The 18509-nt window shown below is 38.6% G+C and overlaps 1 protein-coding gene across 1 annotated transcript in view; it reads right to left on the bottom strand.

Annotated features, from left to right (window-relative positions):
* Positions 1–6530: 6530 nt before the first annotated feature.
* Positions 6531–18509, bottom strand: part of LOC104027376 (ATP-dependent RNA helicase TDRD9) — an 89576-nt gene continuing 77597 nt past the window's right edge. The window contains exons 27-36 of the mRNA XM_075712450.1: positions 17755–17844; positions 15535–15795; positions 14916–15065; positions 13767–13837; positions 13270–13379; positions 13004–13100; positions 12126–12264; positions 10942–11051; positions 7956–8028; positions 6531–6626 (exon numbers count right to left, since the gene is read on the bottom strand). Coding sequence (XP_075568565.1) covers positions 6531–6626; positions 7956–8028; positions 10942–11051; positions 12126–12264; positions 13004–13100; positions 13270–13379; positions 13767–13837; positions 14916–15065; positions 15535–15795; positions 17755–17844 — 1197 coding nt within the window. The remainder of the gene's footprint in view (positions 6627–7955; positions 8029–10941; positions 11052–12125; positions 12265–13003; positions 13101–13269; positions 13380–13766; positions 13838–14915; positions 15066–15534; positions 15796–17754; positions 17845–18509) is intronic.

The raw sequence follows: 18509 nt of genomic DNA, 5'->3' as shown, positions 1-18509 counted from the left end.
CTGCTTCCCCAAGGGATTTAAGTCATAGCATCTCCCAGACCAGACGTTTCTGGAGCTTGAGTGAAAGCTACATAAAGGAGCATCAGCTGGAGATGAGAGAAACACCTGCCCACGTGGCTGCGCTCGGTGCCTAAGAAACAGCAATCTGTCTTCCTACAGATTCACCAGATAATCTCGGAGGTTGCCTCTTCCCTCAGCGCTCCTTTGGAGGATTAATAGATACCTTCCTCCTTCTGCAGATACATCCTCTTTGCCTCAGGTTTCTTCCATTTATTAGCCCCTTTGGAGTTTCATCTGCTTTTCTCCAGGTTCTTTTACAGAAAGGAACTCCAAATCCAAGTATGCATTGATGGTGGGGTTCGTTCTTTGTTTTTTCTGTTCAGTTCTATCCCTTTCGACAGGCTAAGACAGACAAAAAGGCCCCTGTCACCCCTTGGGCTCAGAGGAGGTGATCCTTAAAAACGTATCCCATAATGCATGGAGATTTTTTAAGAGCTTCGTTATTTCTGATGGGTGATCCCCTCGACTGTTGTGAACCAACATAAAGAAAGGTTCACCAGAGCTTCCAGGATGGCTGCGGGAAGACTATTTGCTGGAACTGCTTTTATGACAGTTCTTAGCTGTCACGTACTTACATCTCGCTATTGGTTGCACACAGCGGTGTTTGTCTTTCCCAAGATTATACAAATTCTGCGCAAATCTCAGTTTTAGAGAAAAGTCTCACCTTCAGTTAGCAAGCTGCAGCATTTCTGTCGTTTCTCCAGGGCAATTCTCTTCACTTGGACCATCATCTGTGCGAGCGTTGGAACACTCCTTTGTCTCACTAAGTTCTCATTCTGGGCACGTCAGAGTTATGCCGAAGTGAGGTGGTTGGTGTAAATAAACCTGAGACATCTGACCACGGGTTAGGCAAGGCAGAGCCTGTTGTGACTGCACTCATTGTGCTCGATGAAGTCACGCGAGTCGCTCCATCCTGTCATTATTCAAATTCCATCTCCTGCATTCCTCTTCCTGTTAACTGTCAACTCTCTATGCCTGCGCTGTAAAAAAAGCTCACGCAAAGCCCATGAGCAAGAGAAGATCAGCGTTTCTACAGCAAATACATGCGCTCACCTGTGCCTCTTAAAATCACGTACCGTTAAAAAAGGACAGTCCTGCTTGCTTTGGAAATACATCACTTTAAACTGACATCCACAGTCATCTTACTGTCTACACTCCCACTCACTGCAGAATGCACAGACTGCCATTTTGCAAGTGTCCGTAGTCTCGGCAGGAGCTCTGCAGGGTTCATTCAAACCACCCGCACCCCTACTAACACGCTTTTTGGGGAAGGAAAGGTGAAACTCCTAACCTCGCTTTGTGATCCGTGCTGAATTTCCACCAGGCGGGCCAAACTCGTTTGAAATGCTTCGCTTTCACAGCTGCAGGTGTATTAAAGGCTTTTTTGGAAAAGCCTCTTTATCACAGCCTCACAGAAAGGTTGAGGTTGGAAGGACCTCTGGAGTCATCTGGTCCAACCCCCTTGCTGCCCAGGACCATGTCCAGATGGCTTTTGAGTTCTCTCCAGGGATGGAGACTCCACAGCCTCTCTGGGCAACCTGTGCCAGTGCTTGGTCACCCTCACAGTGAGAAAGTGTTTCCTGATGTTTAGATGGCACCTCCTGCGTTTCAGTTTGTGCCCACGGCCTCTTGCCCTTGCACCAGACACCACTGAAAATAGCCTGGCTCCATCTTCTGCGTATCCTTGATGTATAAGATCCCCTTGAGCCTTCTCTTCTCTAGGCTGAACAGTCCCAGCTCTCTCAGCCTTTTCTCATGAGAGATACTCCAGTCCATCATCTCAGTGGCCCTTTGCTGGACTCTCTCCAGTAGTTCCCTCTCATACTTTTTCACAGTCTATAGCCGAGTAGTAATAAAACAGATGATATTTAGTGAAACATCCTCTAAGCCTGTTCAGCACAAGTCTGGATGACACTGAAATCTGAGCATTTCAAACACACTGGTACTCCTGGCATCACTGGTTGTTTTAAATAAAGAAGCCTTGCTGAAAAATGCCCATAGATACTTGGAATTCTTTTTTTTTGGTACATAACCCATAACACTGAGATCAGAAAAGATCTTGCTTTCGTGTCCTTCCAGCCCTCTTCTCTCAATACACATCTTTCTGGAAACCCCCTTACTCTGCAACATTTAGAGGTACATGAAAAATACAGAGATAATTGGAGTAATACAGAATGATTAATGTACTCATTTGAAGAAAGAGGAAGGGTATTGATGCTGAATGCAATCAGCTGGCTTGGGCTGACCCAACACTGTGTGTTCATAATAGCTTAAAAGAACTCAAGAGATTATGAACACATTTTCTTGTCATTGAGGGATAGTAATGTTATCACTGTCCTTGGGGCAAGAATGACAGACTTCAAAGTAAGGCTAAAATTGTTCCAGCCCAACAAATTCCACATCCCTGTCTATTGTGACACACTCGCAAAGAGAAATTGATAAACTCTCTCAGATACAGCATATTTATCACTCCACTTTAGGCTTCTCAAATTTCCTCAAGAATCACAGGTTTCATATAGTGCATCTCTTGAACTGTAGTTCTGAGAGGTACTGCATTTCACAAGCTCTATTGTTTTTTAACACTATCCTTTTTTATTATTTAATGATCTGAAGACTCAATGAATAGCCTGGCAGGCAAGTGGCATCTGTGAATCTCATTTCTTTGTTCTAATCCAGGTGTAACCACTATAAGTAGCAATCTAGAAAAAATGCAAGATTTCAATGTTAACCAAATTGGTTGGCATCTGGGCTATTTACCAAATCTATTATCAGCTCAAATTAGTCATAATTAATTGAAGTCCTTTCCAGGTACTAATTTACAGAAGAAATGAGAAGCCACTGATCATGTAGCAACTAGAAGTTTTTTAGGATGTATTTGTCCATAATAACATCTAGCTACTGGAGGCGCACACACCTTATGTTCTATTTGGAATCCTTTTGGCCAGGAGTATCTGCATTTGCATGGTACACCTGCATCCTGGAAATCCTACAAAAGACCTGAGGGCAGAGAACACCAGCTGGGCCTCCACCTACTTTCAGCTGCAGAATCCTATACAAGCAGAGTTATGAGGCAGTAGAAGAGAGTAAGACAAGAAACACAGACTACATATCCTGAACAACTCTCTTTGGTGTAGAATTACTTAAATGACATCTCATTCTATTAGCGATCATCCATGCTATGTAATTCTACTATTGTTGATTCCAGGATGTTTCAATCACAGATGCAAGTATTAGTCTGACCTGTTACAGCATCTTTAAAATGATCCATAAACAATATTCTCCACCCTTATATCTGCCAAAAGGAAACGCCTGGGAAAGGATAAATAAGTATTCTTTCAGTATATTTTCTCAGGTTCTGGAATTCAGTGGGGTAGGGAGTTTGAGTTCCTCAATTTTAACAGCTATTGAAGGATCTGCCTTCCCTGGAGTTCCAATTCCTTTTTGTATTTGTTTATTGTCCTGGTTTTGGCTGGGATAGAGTTAATTTTCTTCCTAGTAGCAGGCATAGTACTGTGGTTTGGATTTAGTAGGAGAAGAATGTTGATAACACACTGATGTTTTAGTTGTTGCTAAGTACCACTTATGCTACTCAAGGACTTTTTCAGCTTCCCATGCTCTGCCAGGTACACAAGAAGCTGGGAGGGGGCACAGCCAGAAGAGTTGATCCAAACTGACCAAAGGGCTATTCCATACCATATGATGTCATGCTCAGTATAGAAACTGGGGGGGGTTGGCTGGGGAGCAGCCACTGCTGCTCAGGAACTGTCTGGGTATCAGTTGGTGGGTGGTGAGCAATTGCCTTGTGCATCACTTGCTTTGTATATTATTATTGTTATTATTATTATATTGTTATTATTACGACTACTATTTTACTTTATTTTATTTCAATTATTAAACTGTTCTTATCTCAACCCAGGAGTGTTTCTCACTCTTACTCTTCCAATTCTCTCCCCCATCTCATCGGGGTAGGGGCAGTGAGCAAGCAGCTGCGTGGTGCTTAGTTGCTGGCTGGGGCTAAACCACAACATTTATATATTTTGTTTCTAGCACAGCCTGTGGCAGTAAATTCCAAAATTGATTACATGCAATGGCAAAAAAATTCTTTTTGATTTAAAACTGCTACCTGATTTCAGCGTAGCTGTGGGGGGAAGTAATGAATAATAGTGAATGCACATACGTTTTCAGACTTGAGAAGCACCTATCAATACAATTTGTCACTTTATCATTACTATTGGAGGCATTCAGGAAGGTTAATTGACCATTTATAGATTTCTACCTTGGACTCAGTGATGGAAGAAATACATAAATGTGGATGATCACTACTAAACTGTGGCAAGTGAAATCTCATTCTGCTAGATGTTGGTGAGCTCCTGGCGATAAAAGGCATCTTGACAAGCAGTTTTGGCCTTTTTCTTATGGAAGTAACCCCTGAAAGGCACAAGGTTGATGGGATCAGGGCCTATAGCCATACTACTACACTACTACATACTACTACACTACTGTTTTACAATACTTCTTTCTCCAGTGCTAGATACTGTTAACCTTGAAGGGGAGAAATCCTGAAGCTGTTTGCCTTCAACTTGTTTAAGTGACTCTACAATGCTGCTGAAACCTAAATCAAGCAATAAAATACAACTGCTGCTTTTTAAATATCAGTACTACATTTTCACCTGGCAATACATAACGTTTTCCAGCAAGGCTAACTTGTAAGATGTTCCATTTCCTTCAAGGATAATCTATCACATATCGCATCTGCAGGCTTATTATGTACCCAGGACAAAATTGGGAGCTTTTAAGAGTTAATACACAGTTATTTCTCAATTGGACCAGTGGCAGGTTATGTGTAATTGGACTGTGGGGGAGTTAGCATTATCTACTCCTCTCATCATAAGGACCTGAGTAGAAACCTTTCAGTTTTATTAGGATGTGAGCCATTACAGAGTACCTCTTCTTTACTGAAAGCATTACGACACACAGTAGATATTCAAAGGGGAACACGGAGCACACCAGTAAGCCCCCTCCAGATGGCAGCACAGGCACATGGACAGACCAGGACACCTTAGCCATCGAATTAAAAGAAAAAGGAAAGGGGGGAAAAAAAAAAAAAAAGGAAATATATTCCTCTCAATTTCAGTGTTACTTATGAGGAATCATGATAAGCTACATTATTTATATCATGCGTTGTGGTATTACCAAGTTACCTTTTCCTACAGAAATTTCCCATCATTAATGGCAAAGCAAAGATTTGACATTCTGCCTGTTTCATTTACCCCCCAAAGGTGTTTAACTGCAACACTTAATTTGCATACAACTCTCAGCTGAGAAATACTGTTGTCTAAGCCACCTGGGGTGCAATTTTTATATAGTGAGATAGTTTTAATAGAAAGTATGACATTTTATAATTTACAAGGATTAGTAAAATGGGTCTAAGGAAGTAATGCTTATAATAAGCCACTGAAATTGCCTATTATACGGTTGGCCCTCTGTTTAAGTACAACTTAAAATAATTTCTTAGTTTATGCATCCCCTTATTTTCCCCAAATCTGCCACTTTTTTTATGGATACCATTGATTCTGTCTGTTCTTCAGAGGACAACTGGATATTACATGATCTTCAAATCACTGAGTGAATAGTGAAAAGATTAATACTTTGCCATATACTGTTTTTGTATTCATGTATTTCATGAATGCAATCACTTACCATTAATAACTAAATTTAGCTTTTATTAAGCATGACCGCACAACAGAAGAGACAAAAACATTTTATTTCACTTCTGCATTTTATTCTGAAGCCACTGACCTAGTTTTCAGGACTAAAGATCTCACAGGTAAAAATAAAAGGAAAGGATGAAACGAAAGTGCCATAAACCAGTAATTCAAAAGCATTCTTCTGCCATACAGGAAAAGAAATCACATATTACATTTTGCTGTATGAAAAACTAATGAAAAACTTGTATCCAGTGTATGAAGTTGTATTTTGGATCAGATCATAATCTAGATCATCAGTTTCCTTTGACCTCTAGTTTTTGGCTAAGAAAAACCCCAAATACCTTTGTTGTATGGCTTTTTGAAAAACTAATGACAAAGAAAACAGGAAAATGCAACTTGCAGTTAAAGACAAAAAAATCATGCCCCATGGCTTATGAGCTTTTAGACAGAAAATGAACAACTAAACTTAGATTTGCTTTGCCTTTCATGTACCTTCTGACAATCCTGTTCAGAAGTATTATTAAAATGTAAATTGCATCCTGTTTTAAGTCTGTTTGTTTTATGAATAAACTTGTCTGCTCTAGGTCAGGAAACTGTAGCTTTTTAAGAAAACATTAACATATTCCAAACTGTATTTTAGTACACTTACGCTAATCTTACAGAACAGTCTTGCAAAACAAACATCCAAGGGTTATACAGAAGACAAAAGCAATTTTTAGACTAGTTGTAATACCTCTTCCTCTGCAAGACTTCTAGAAATACTTAAACATTCAACACAACAAGCTTATGTAGCTGATACAGACCATTTCCTCTTTCATGCTGCTTTTCTGACTGGTCAATGATACACTGAGAATCCACCTAATCAAAAGAAAGAAGATGGAAGTCAGAACGCATTCTTAATGTTCTCCTATATAACACAGTTAAGGAAAAGAGTTTTGAAGAGTTTTGACAGTTTCAAATCACAGAGACATTTCGGTTCCATGCCACACATTTCAACATAAGAGTCAGTACTATAAAATGCTGTATCTCATGGTTTGCCTGAGTCACAATACTATTCCACAATCAATTCCAAAGCATTACAGGTAGTATTTTATGTGATGATGTAAGAAATATGTCCTGAGATTCTTCAGACTTCAGATGCAGCAAGGAAAATCCTGATCCAAGGCCTATACATTAACTTGTTAAAAAAAGCTAAACACCAGTACAACTGAATAAGAGATAAACTGTCAGGACAACTGAATTTGAAATACGAAAATAGAAACAGTTGGGCTTAAGGCAGTATGTCACGACACACTAGAACCTCAGTGAATGCCTACTAGAAATACATGCCCTTGGTGCTCATTCACTGCTGGCAACCTTTTCAATAAGGGAGACCTAAACCCCTCATTTATATGCCGCAGGGTGGGAGAGGCACAGGGAGGGTGCACGTAGAACGCTTACTCCTGTACTCGGTAATTCCTCACCCCCTTTTAATTAAGAAAATGCACTTGTTCATCAGGAAGTCTAGTTGCCTGCAGAGGCCCTTACAGAAAGAAAGGTAAGATTTCTAATAGAGTAGGAAGCTAGACTTTTTAGCTTTACAAAACCCTCCTGGATTTTGAGCCCAGCACATTCATTCTAAAGCAAGCCACATTTCTGTCTGCTTAAAAGGGAAAAGCCACCTGAAAGCACAGCAACCCAAAACAAAACTAAAATGCACTGCATTCAGATAAATCCTAAAAAAGAAAAAATGTATCAAGCTTTTCCTTTTAGTCCATGGCTGCTTAATAGAAAGAAGAATACAAAATTTTAACAAAATTTTAACTTCCAACAAATGTAAAGTTGTCTTTACAATCTCTCGCAACTTAAAAACTTAAAAATCATGAAGTGTTCTGTTTGAAGAAGCTAAATATTTGTATATACAAAATTAAAAAACAAAAAACCCCACCCAACAAACTAAAGAGACTCTACAAAAATAGGGTATCAATAGAGGCTGATGTATACGCAACAGTTCTTATGCCTTAAATTTGATCCTACAGCGCTTTCAGTATCGTTGAATTCAACACCTTCTCCCCACTCCCGGCCCCCAGCTCAAAAGAGACATCCTTCCAAAGGAAATTCTCCCTCTGTCCACTCTTAACTAACTGTACTGGGGTACTCTAACTACTCTTTTTAAGGGGGGGGCGGGAATTATATTTATACCCTTACCTGATTCCATGCATAAGGCTTCTCATACCATGTAGGCACAACTATATCTCGAGGTTTTGATTTGCAGATTAAGCTGAAATTGCATAAAAATAGCCTTAAGAAATACACTTTTATTTGATTAACTAGAAATACAAAAGAATTTTTATATTGGATACAACTAGGCATTTACAAGGTATCTGTGCTGAAGGGAATCTTAAATTTCCTTGTTAATCTAGTCGGATTTGTTCACTTCTCTGCAGTTTGCCCCTCTAGTGTAAGAAGTCAAAATACAATTTTAGCAACATTAATTGTATCAGAATGTATTTGCTTTTAAAGAAATTTTTTTTTTTTAATTAACAAAGTACTAGAATTTGCAACTGTCATTTATTCCGTAAGTTTTATGCATGGTTATTCACCAGAAGGTATAATACAGCTATTTTTAGGGTATTTTGTTTTGCATGACAACTCAATTACTACAGACTGTCCGTCTGCTCCAGTTATTTCCTCAAGCTGTGCAAAGTACAACAGTAGTAGACATTAATTAATTCTGTCTAGATGTGTTTTTCAAACATTCATTTTAGTCTTAAGTAGTGGTGACACACTGTAAATACAATTAGCTTTCGAAAAAATGAAAAAGAGTTATGAAAGACTGTTCAGGCTAATTTTTTACATATTTATTATCCTATTAATAAAAGATTAGGTTTTTTCCAAGACATAAAACGAAGTACAATCAGAAAAAAAAATATTCAAAACGAAAAAAGGTTTTACACAAAGGAAAATACATCATGACAATAACCAGATTGTCTCTTCCTTCAAAAAGTAAATAAATAAATAAAAATTTAGAAAAATTAACTGTAGGATTGTTGGAACAGAATCAGTAAAAGCACAAAGATTCCAAGAGAGAAAACGCTTCCACAGAAAGGTATAAAATCCTAAAGAAAAAAAAGCCCAGAAGGCTGACGAGAATGACCGAGTCAGGCAGTCAGCACTGACTGAACTGTGGAACACATCAATGCTGAGGACCTGCGCCAAGGAGCTGGCAGGCTGCTCCTTTCCCTCCCAACCGGCCGGAGATGTCTGAACAATCAACCCAAAAAAGGTGCCAAAACAGTAGCAAGTATTCACATGTCTAAAGAAATAGCAGTGACATTTTTGTGCTTTGAATTTAGCATCTAAGTGCTGATGTCCAAGCATGAGCTCCTGTTATTGTCAGTCACCTCCACAGGGGTTTTGTGGTTTTGCTTCTTTCTGCCAATCCACTTTCCTTGACTTCTCCCTACACTTATTACCGCATGAATCACGCAAGCCATTCAGCTTTGAAGTCTAAACATGGTACTACATGGCAGTGTCCAAAGGCAATGCAGACACCAACTGGCCTGAGGTACTTGGACACAAATAGGAAATTAAATATTGCATCAGCAGTATGCTCAAGAGCTGGTATGTTACCAGCCGGTTTTGCAGACATGAAACATGAACAGCTTGCCATCAGCCTGCACTGGTGCTCCTTAAGTTGAAAGCACAAGCAGCGTGCATCTCTGAGGCACAGCCTTTGCGAAGCTGTACCACCACTTTCTGGAGGCACACACAACCCACTGCAACAGCTGGCTGCAAGCTGCCGTGTCTCAGAGAGAAGAGCAGCTGACCTGCTGGCAGCACGCACAGTGTAGCACCCAAGACAAAGATAATCACCTTGCGCCCTAGTCATATCCAACATGTCTGCTGGTCAGCTAACATATAGTAACTCCGCATCTTCTGGCAACTGTTTTATGCTCTTTTCATTTCATTTCCAGTGCCTCAAAAAGTAAGGCTGACCCCCCCCCCCCCCCCCACTTGTTAGTTTATTATAAAATGCACCACACTGAATTTTCTTTCAAGTTTTGGAAATAAGAAGTATGGGCACTTGCTTTCAACTAAAGGCACTGTAATAGGGTTGGCTTTTTTTTTTGGGGGGGGGGGGGGGGGGGGGGGGGGAATCAACTGCACAGGTACATCTAAAACCAAGAAACACCTGAAAACTCAGCATAAACAGCTGCTCTGATGATCATTTTGATAACCTAGGGTAAGGGTAGCTAAGCTTAAAAGCTTCTGATCTTTATCAGCATGAGGAATTGCCTCACTTTGGCATACAGTTACTTTAGAAAAGCTCTATTTGTGAAAAAGGTCACATTTCCTACAGATGAGGCCAATACTAGAGAGCATAACATAACTCTTAATTCACAGCTGAGCCAGAGTTCTTTTTGAAATCTGTTCAGTACAGAGCCAGGGAAGGATAAGAAAAGTCTGATGATGATACAGACAGCACTAAAATGCGTTTACAAACAAGGGAAGATTTTTCACAGCGTGCTCAGCGGTGGCAGACATTAGAAGGAGCTGTTACAGAGATACTTCATTGAACTGGCTCCCCCAAACACTTCCCACACACCAGAAACTGCAAAAATTCTCAAGACTGGCTGCACTGACTCACATGAGTCTTTTCAGAACCACTGCTTCAGTTACAAGAAGCAGGAAGGCCCGCTGGAAAAAAAGGCAGGTGGCCTTACTTCAATTCATAAGTTGACCTGGGATTTCCAGCAATTAACTTGGCCAACACCTATCCTACACAGGTCTGTTGAGGGAGGAAAGGCAGCACGCACAATTCAAATTTTATGTATAGGGAGAAAGAATTCTAAATCCTTCTGCACTCTTATGCCACAGGACCTTATTAGCTTTGTCCTGGGTGCACAAAGCAAAGATACATCAGAACTGGTATCCTGTAGAACAGGTTTTACAGTCTAGATTTTATGATTCTTAAGCGATCAGGCTTCCCTGAAGAACCAGTGCTTCCACAAGAAGTCTAAAGTTGTTAAGTATACAGCTTTATAAATAAACAAAGTAAATGAAATGCATCATTAAATGAGAACATATATTATTTCCCCAAAGCCTAATCTGAGCTTTGCTTCAAGCAATCATTTATTTTGCTTTTGCTGAGACTGTGAAACAGAAGATCCTACTTCTACAAAATTATTACCATAGAAGTTTCTGACGAACATCTTCCTGCAGCTGTGCCATCCTCTCTTGTCCAGAACACGTTGCACATTCACAGAGCAGCTTATTAATGGCTGTCCTTAGGATGTTTATCTGTAAAAATACCAGTGACAGAATATAAAGCACTCTAAACCAGCACTAGTTCTGTATTATATTACATTACACTGACGTGAAGGTGGTCGTGGCACACATACCACCAAACTTCACCTGGAATATTATTGACATAAGCAAAAACATCTGAAGCTTTAGAAACACCACTTCTTCCAGAAGCATCTGTGCTGGTCAAAGACATTAATGTTCAGCCACATGATACCACAGTCTTCAAGGTTACTCAGATATGCCATAAAACATACATACTACCACTTGCCTGGATTTTTTCCAACACAGAATTCCTTCTGTAGAAGTTTTAAGGATTTTCTCTCTCAGCTTGGTGTTACCATTCTGGCTAAGGTGCCATGAATACAGACATCACACACACCAAGACAGTGCTTTCACAAAACAATAGCTCACAGGTATGTGCACCAGCATGTCCACTGTGTCCTTAAAAAGCCTCTAGAAACCGCTCATGTACCTGCTCTGTACACAGAACTAATCAGGGCATGTGAGGTCCTTCCCTGTCTAAAGCACAGGTCACATCTGAAGCACAGGTCAAATACAGCTTACTGCCCTGCATAACAGAGTCCGTGCTTCCCTCTGACAGATCTCTGTCTACAAGTTGCGAAGAGGTTGTAATGAGGAATACAGGGGGTTTTATTGTTTGGTGGATCTGCTCTGGGAGATGTACCTTGATACAGATGACTTATCAGAGCTGTAAAATCAAACTGAAGATTGCAAAACAGTAATGCTAGGCTGATCAGTAAAAACCACAATAATCCCAAGAACAAAACTAACAAGTATTGACATCTGATTAGTGTAAAATCCATGCTTTTGTTTTGAAAAGTGTACAATGTATTGTTCTATAATACTTTATTGTAGTCAAAGCATATGGAGAAGGTAACTTTTTTTTTCTAGTAAGAATCCAAGTTTATAAACAGGTAGTACACTAAAAAAAACCCCAAAACCACAGCTTAAAACAAGTTTTCTTACTAGCTCTAAGAGTTAACAAGCTCTGACGCACAGAATTCTACTTAATACCTACTATAGCAAAAATTCTTATGCACGTTTTACCTCTGATATGTCTTCCACTCCAAAATACACATCAAATGTCAGCTCCATGTCATTTTCTGGAAGCAGTGGAGCCCCACAAGTCTGACTCCAACCCAAACCACACAGAACACCAGTAAAATACTTTCCACTTGTATCAACCCTATATGAAAAAGAAAGAAAACAGTCTCGCCTAGATATGAAGAAACTAAACTCATATGAAGACAGACTTAAATGAATTTGTCTAAGCCATGCCAAGCAAGATACAGGTGTTTTAAAGAAGCTAAAACAATTGAGAGGCATTCACACCTAGTCATATTGGTTTTTTATGTACAGTGATGAAACAAACAAACAAAAAAGTTCTGGTTATGAAAACACATAAAATGTAAAAAGAAAATCATTTATATGCAAAATGAAACTTTAATTAAGGAAAGCTAGCTTCACTATGTTGAAATGACAGTCTACAGATACAAGAATTTAAACAAAACACAACAGTAATGCAACTGCCAGAACTCAGCTTTTACAAAAATCGTGCAAGTTCCTCTCCTCACATAGACTTAAAACTTGCCCACTTCTACAGTTCATCTTCCTAGGCTTCCAGCACGATTGTCAGGAACTGTATTGCCTTACCATGAGGGTAGAGCCTGCAGCACCAATTCATAAGTACATGAAGCAAGTTATCTTAGCTACATACTATACTAAAACTGATAAAAGATACAATAATTACATGAACCTGAAGAGAACATATTAAATGCTGAAAGCAGAGGAAAAAAGAAAACAACAAAAAAACCTGTCACCAATTTGTGAGGGTCCTAAAAAAAAAAAAAAACCAAACAAACCACCAAACCCAAAACCCGCAAAAAACCCCACCACAAAACAAAAAACCCACCACGCATGAATACCTGAGTTCTATAGCAGGAGCAAACAGCATACTGAGGAGCGCAAGCAGGCCAGGAATAGGAGGCATCAAAGATGTTTCCTCTAAAATCACAGTAGATCCTGCCACCAAAAAAAAAAAAAAACAATTTAATTTTCTAAGGAGTATCTAATGAAAATGAAACCTCAAAAAGACATAGCACAGAACTACAGTGACATATTTACTTGCAGAACTATTTAGATAAAAACAAAAGACTAGAGAAACTGTCCAAACATTTTTATTAAGCATTACCAATTGCATTTGCTGATACAGAAGCAGCAACCAATAATTGCTGAAAGGGATCTTCTGGAGCATCATGGACAACAACAGAGTTTATGCTTTCCTTTTGTATGAAAGCACTTCTGGGGAGGAAATAAGAAATATTTTCAACATTAAAGAACCAAAATCCATACAAACATGTAAAAAAAGAATATTTTAAATTCACAGTGCAACCCCAATATATAGCAGTTACTGGCTGCAGATTACCTGAATACCATTTAGCAAATGTGTATGATGGTTAATAAATAATCTCTCTGTAAGACATTAAAGCACCTTTAATAATACTATTCTTAAATTTTTACATAGACACAGTGTGCATATTAATGCAATTCAGGCCTGACTACTTCAGTCTTTTCAATGAATAAAAATTCTGTAAAAATCTCTAAGAGTAACTAGGATGGTTTTTGCCTATTTATCAAAAATAACAGCTGAGAACATGCCTATACTTCACAGTAAAAGTCTTCTCATACCTGAACTGGCATACTCTAGTCATACTGTAGCATTTCACTTCATAAGGACTGAATGGGCCAAAAACTGTCACCTTCAAAAAGAGAGAGAACAAATGATATTCTAGTTAGCCAGCGCTTGCATCTTTACAAATCAAAATCCTTTATAAATGAAAACCAAAACACATTTCAGCATGTACTGAGCACCACTGAATTGATGAATTGATAAACAGCATTTCTATTTCACTCATCTAAAGCAAACTTTGCTTGCTGAGGCACCTAAACAAAAGTAATGTATTTTCACAGGTGCTGGGGATTCATGACTTTCCCCTGGCTTAAAAAACACAAGTTCAGACTTCAGAGAGCACCTAACAAAATCAAATCATTTTTATTTACATGAGCAGGTCTTTAATCTTGAAAATATCTCACTTTATGAAAGTGAGTAGTTAAACAGGATTACTCCTCTGGGTAAACTGAGCATGATTAGGTGCTTGACAGCCTGAAATTTTGTCAGGTCTGAAATGGGAAAAGAATTATAATGTAGATGAGACTTAACTTATAATCAGAATGCAGAACAGGACACACATTTTTGTGTTTTATATTCTAGCTTAGTAGTGACTAGGTATCTCAAAATACGTAAGTAAGAATAAATTCTGAGTTTGGAACTGGCAGTGGAAGAAACACCCACTGTTTCATTATTATCACTTATTGGAGTGTTCGCTGCACCACCAATCCTAGCTGCTTCCCTATCGCTAGGTGAGGAAGAACAAAACACTGTGTACAGTAAAAACCATGTTTAAATTTTCTGAAAAATTGACAGGGTCGTAATCTTGCTTTTTGCTGTAACTTACATAATGAAGACTATGACATTGTGTTCAGTTTTTCAATTTTATCTTCATTCCGCAGTGGTTTGAAGTGATGCCTTAGAATGTGCTAGAGGAGTTGGTTCACTTAGCTCTTAGGCTATATACTTCAAAGCTTTGTTAAAAGCTGCAATAGACTAGTCTGCAACGGTGGTCACATTACGGCTTTCTACCAACAGAAGGTAGAATGCACTATGAAAGGCATCAAGTATTGTTTAGTTATTAAAGGTACTTTCAGTCTTCATCTCCATTCTAACAACGTGAGAAGCAGGGTCAGGTAGTGACATACCAAAACCACCACTCAAGTTACCTTATGGGTTGGCACACCAGATTTATTGTCAGAAAACAAGTTTAACAATCTTTCAATGAGGTCCTTTTCTTCCTCTCTTGAAGATACAGGCATTTGCTCTTCTTTCTTTACTTGGTCCAAAAATAATCCCTTGAGCAAATCATGGCTTTGCTACATAATAACAGAAGAGTGTTAAAACCATGAAACAGTTATGTTTTTCAAAAATCTTACAAAAAAGGTCCTACACAAAGAACACACATGCTTGCATACGAATACAAAATCCAATGTTCTTACCACCTTCCAGGTTATATAAAACATGGTTTAAAACAAGATGGTTAAAACTATGAAACAGTTACATTTTTTCAGTTTCAAGAAAACCAGTGGAGCAGTTCAATTGATGCCATTATTATCTCCTGAGAAACATCTCTTTCAAAATGTGTCTCAAAGCAGCAATGCTTTTGGCCAACAGCTCAATATGAATTATGCACACACATAAAAATATATTGTCCCATTCAAGTACTAATCTTGCCTAATCCTATGGCATCAGTCAAGACTTCAGCTCAACTTCTCAGGACTTCAGACAGCCTGAGATGAAATGAATTAGTACAAGAAAACTAGAAGCAGCTTACTCAATACATACTTGTGATTCGTATGATTCTTCTGCTAGTTCAGCATAACATTCTTCAATAAGCACATCTCGAATATTCACAAGCTCTTTGCACATTGAGTAACAGAAAACATCCACATGCAGAACACTATGCACAAGTGAATACACCTTCACTAGATGAGTACAGCCATTTACTAGTGAGGCAAATCTCTGGCTAGCACTGTAACTCCACGGTTCCCCACATACAAGAGATTTTGCAGATGGACGCATCTTGCATATCTTGAATTCTAAAGCCTAGAGCAAAAACATTGGAAACAATGCTTGCCTGAGTAGAGAATCAACACAAAAATTGTTCATCTTCTCAACAAACTGTTTGAGTTAATAACTATAATTCATAGTTCATAATTATTGCAGTGGCTTATGTAAATTCCTAGGACTGCTGTAAAGCTACTGGCATAATTCCTATTCCGTCATTGCTAACGCAGCTACACATTACACCTCATATCACTTCAATATTGTACATAGTTGCTAATGAACCAGAGCAAACAGAGCATAACTAAAAGATAATTTGATATTAATTCACCATCCACATTAAAATCCTAGGAGTGTAGAGATGTCTGCTCTGGAAAAATGTTTACAATCCACAGTTCTTTTCAACTAAGGTAACAAAACTTGGCAAGACCACTGCATCTATTCTGTCCCTGGCAGGCAAGAGTAATTAAGTTCTCATTTAACCCCTTTCCACAATCACTATCTGTAATTATGTCTTCAAATGAATTTACAACAGAAATCCTGGGTTTTTTTCTAGCGAGTCACTAAAACTGGTCATTAAAAGATTAGGCCTGAAGCAGAAATAAATTTCCCTTTAATACATCTGAAGAAAACACAAAAAAGGATGCTTCTTGCCAAAATTAATTCTACTTTTTTTTTTTAATCAATTATAAAAGAAAACCAAACAAAATTAACCCTGTCAAGATCTAATACTAAGACGACATAAATAAAATAAAACCATACTTCTACTGGTTCATTTCTCATTTTCATCATTAAATGCTTCAGAGAATGAAGTTAGTATGATACACCTGTTTCAATTAGCTTAAAAATATCTGAATGAGGACTGAAAAGCTGAATTTCACATGAAGTCTCTAGTTATTTTATTTATAGATATAGCTCAAGGGAATTCTTTTTCAGAAAGCTAGCTACGAAGTCCCTCAGATTTGTGTTACAGACCACTGGTATAATTATCAAGAGAGTTCTGTCTGAAAAGGTCCCAGTAAAGCCAGTAGTCCAAAGAATAGCAAAGCGGCACAAAGCAAAACCAGAGACTTCTAGCTTTGCGAAATTTAAATCGGGTACCTCCTATGTGTTTGTTCTGTAACTAACAGCGTAGCAGAGCAGGAACTTTGATGGAGCAAAAATACTCAGCACAGTAACTATGAAAGATACTTGTCACTGGAGACTTGTGCCATGCAGACAAGAAGAGATCCTATGCTGTCACTTACCTGTTGTAGGAGCAGGTGAGTTTAAGCAGAGAGCAACAGATTAAACTAGTCATTGATAGTTTCTCCTCTCCGGGCCGTTTTCTAGGCTGTATAAACCTCTGTCATTTGCTCTGAGGTTCTTCACACTAAAGCAAAGCTGAGTTACTGCTCAGCCTGTTACTCCTGAGCTTTGCATATAAGCATGCAATAGAGGAACCAGGATATTCTCCTTCTAGAGAGAAGTTCTGCTTCTCATAGAACTCATGGACATTAAAGAAACTGATAACCAAAAGCAACAAGCAGCAAAAGGCAGCTGTTAGAGCAGTTTCCTCTCTCCTTCCTCTGTTCCTGTGATTACAAGTGGGAGATAGATCCCACTATGTTGTCCCCACAGAAACAGGACTAGTTCAAACATTCAGTTAAAAAAAAATTAATACAAACAATGTTTTTTACATCCAGTCAGGCAGCAAGTTCAGGCTTTTTTTTTTTTTCTCTTCTTCCCCACCTCTAGCAAATGCCCATGAAAACAAAAGGCTGGATAACATTTCTCTACAATTAAATACAGTTACACACAAGAATTACTGCTCTGTGCATACGTATCTGTGGAAAACATTTATCCACCTATTAGTGAAGGTGATTTGTACACACTCCTATTGGGAAAATACATGTTACTTCATTATTATTCTGAAAAGCATTATGATTTGAAGTACGCTTCTGTTTGTCAGACCAGACATGAAAACATCTAGTAAGCAGCAGCAAATAGCATCACCCCTACCTGGAAAGGAAGCTCTCGAAGACAGCTTGGAATCTCTTTTAATTTCTTTAAAGGCACTTTTGATCTATGGCCATAATCCACAAAAAAAACCTGTAAAAGAACCAAGAGCATCTGCAGAGATTCCACAACATTAGAAGTGCTACTTTTAGTGGCAAGGAAAGTGACGACCTAAGTTTAATAACTACAGTACAACGCAATCTTATCAAGTGAAATGGAGGCAAATTCAGAGTCTGGAAAACATGCAAATGAAGTCATGTCAAAAATAATAGGTCAAATTTTATCATGTCTATTATTTGATCCCTTGGCTTATCCACTGGTAAGGCAAATCTGCTAAATCTAGAAAAGGCAAATTTCTCTGAAAGGCTCTAATTCTCTCCCCACAATTAAATCTGTATGACCTTACTTGTTAAGAGTGAGTGATACTACCTAATAACTGCTTTTAGATAAGCAAACGCTAACACGGATTGGGTAACTGTTTACAAATGCAAAAGAGAAAGTGACAAGATTAGCACTGTTATTCACTAGTTTTCCATGACTTTAAACAGATGGCAATGTTCAGTAGTAACTCTATGGTGGTGACACTCAGCTATGTTAAGAAATCAAGAAATTCCAAGGAGGAATGGGCTGTGCAAAGGCCAATCTTACAAAAATAAAAAAATCTGTCCTTAACTGCTGAAAAGTACTGGCCTGAAAAATGAATACCAGTCTTGAGCTGTGACACCAATTTCCATTACTGATCTCAGCACAAAAGTCAA

The sequence above is a fragment of the Pelecanus crispus genome, chromosome 6, assembly GCF_030463565.1.
Source record: "Pelecanus crispus isolate bPelCri1 chromosome 6, bPelCri1.pri, whole genome shotgun sequence".
NCBI classification, from domain to species: domain Eukaryota; kingdom Metazoa; phylum Chordata; class Aves; order Pelecaniformes; family Pelecanidae; genus Pelecanus; species Pelecanus crispus.
The sequence above is the reverse complement of the archived record's forward strand: the minus strand, read 5'-3'. Positions and strand labels throughout refer to the sequence as shown.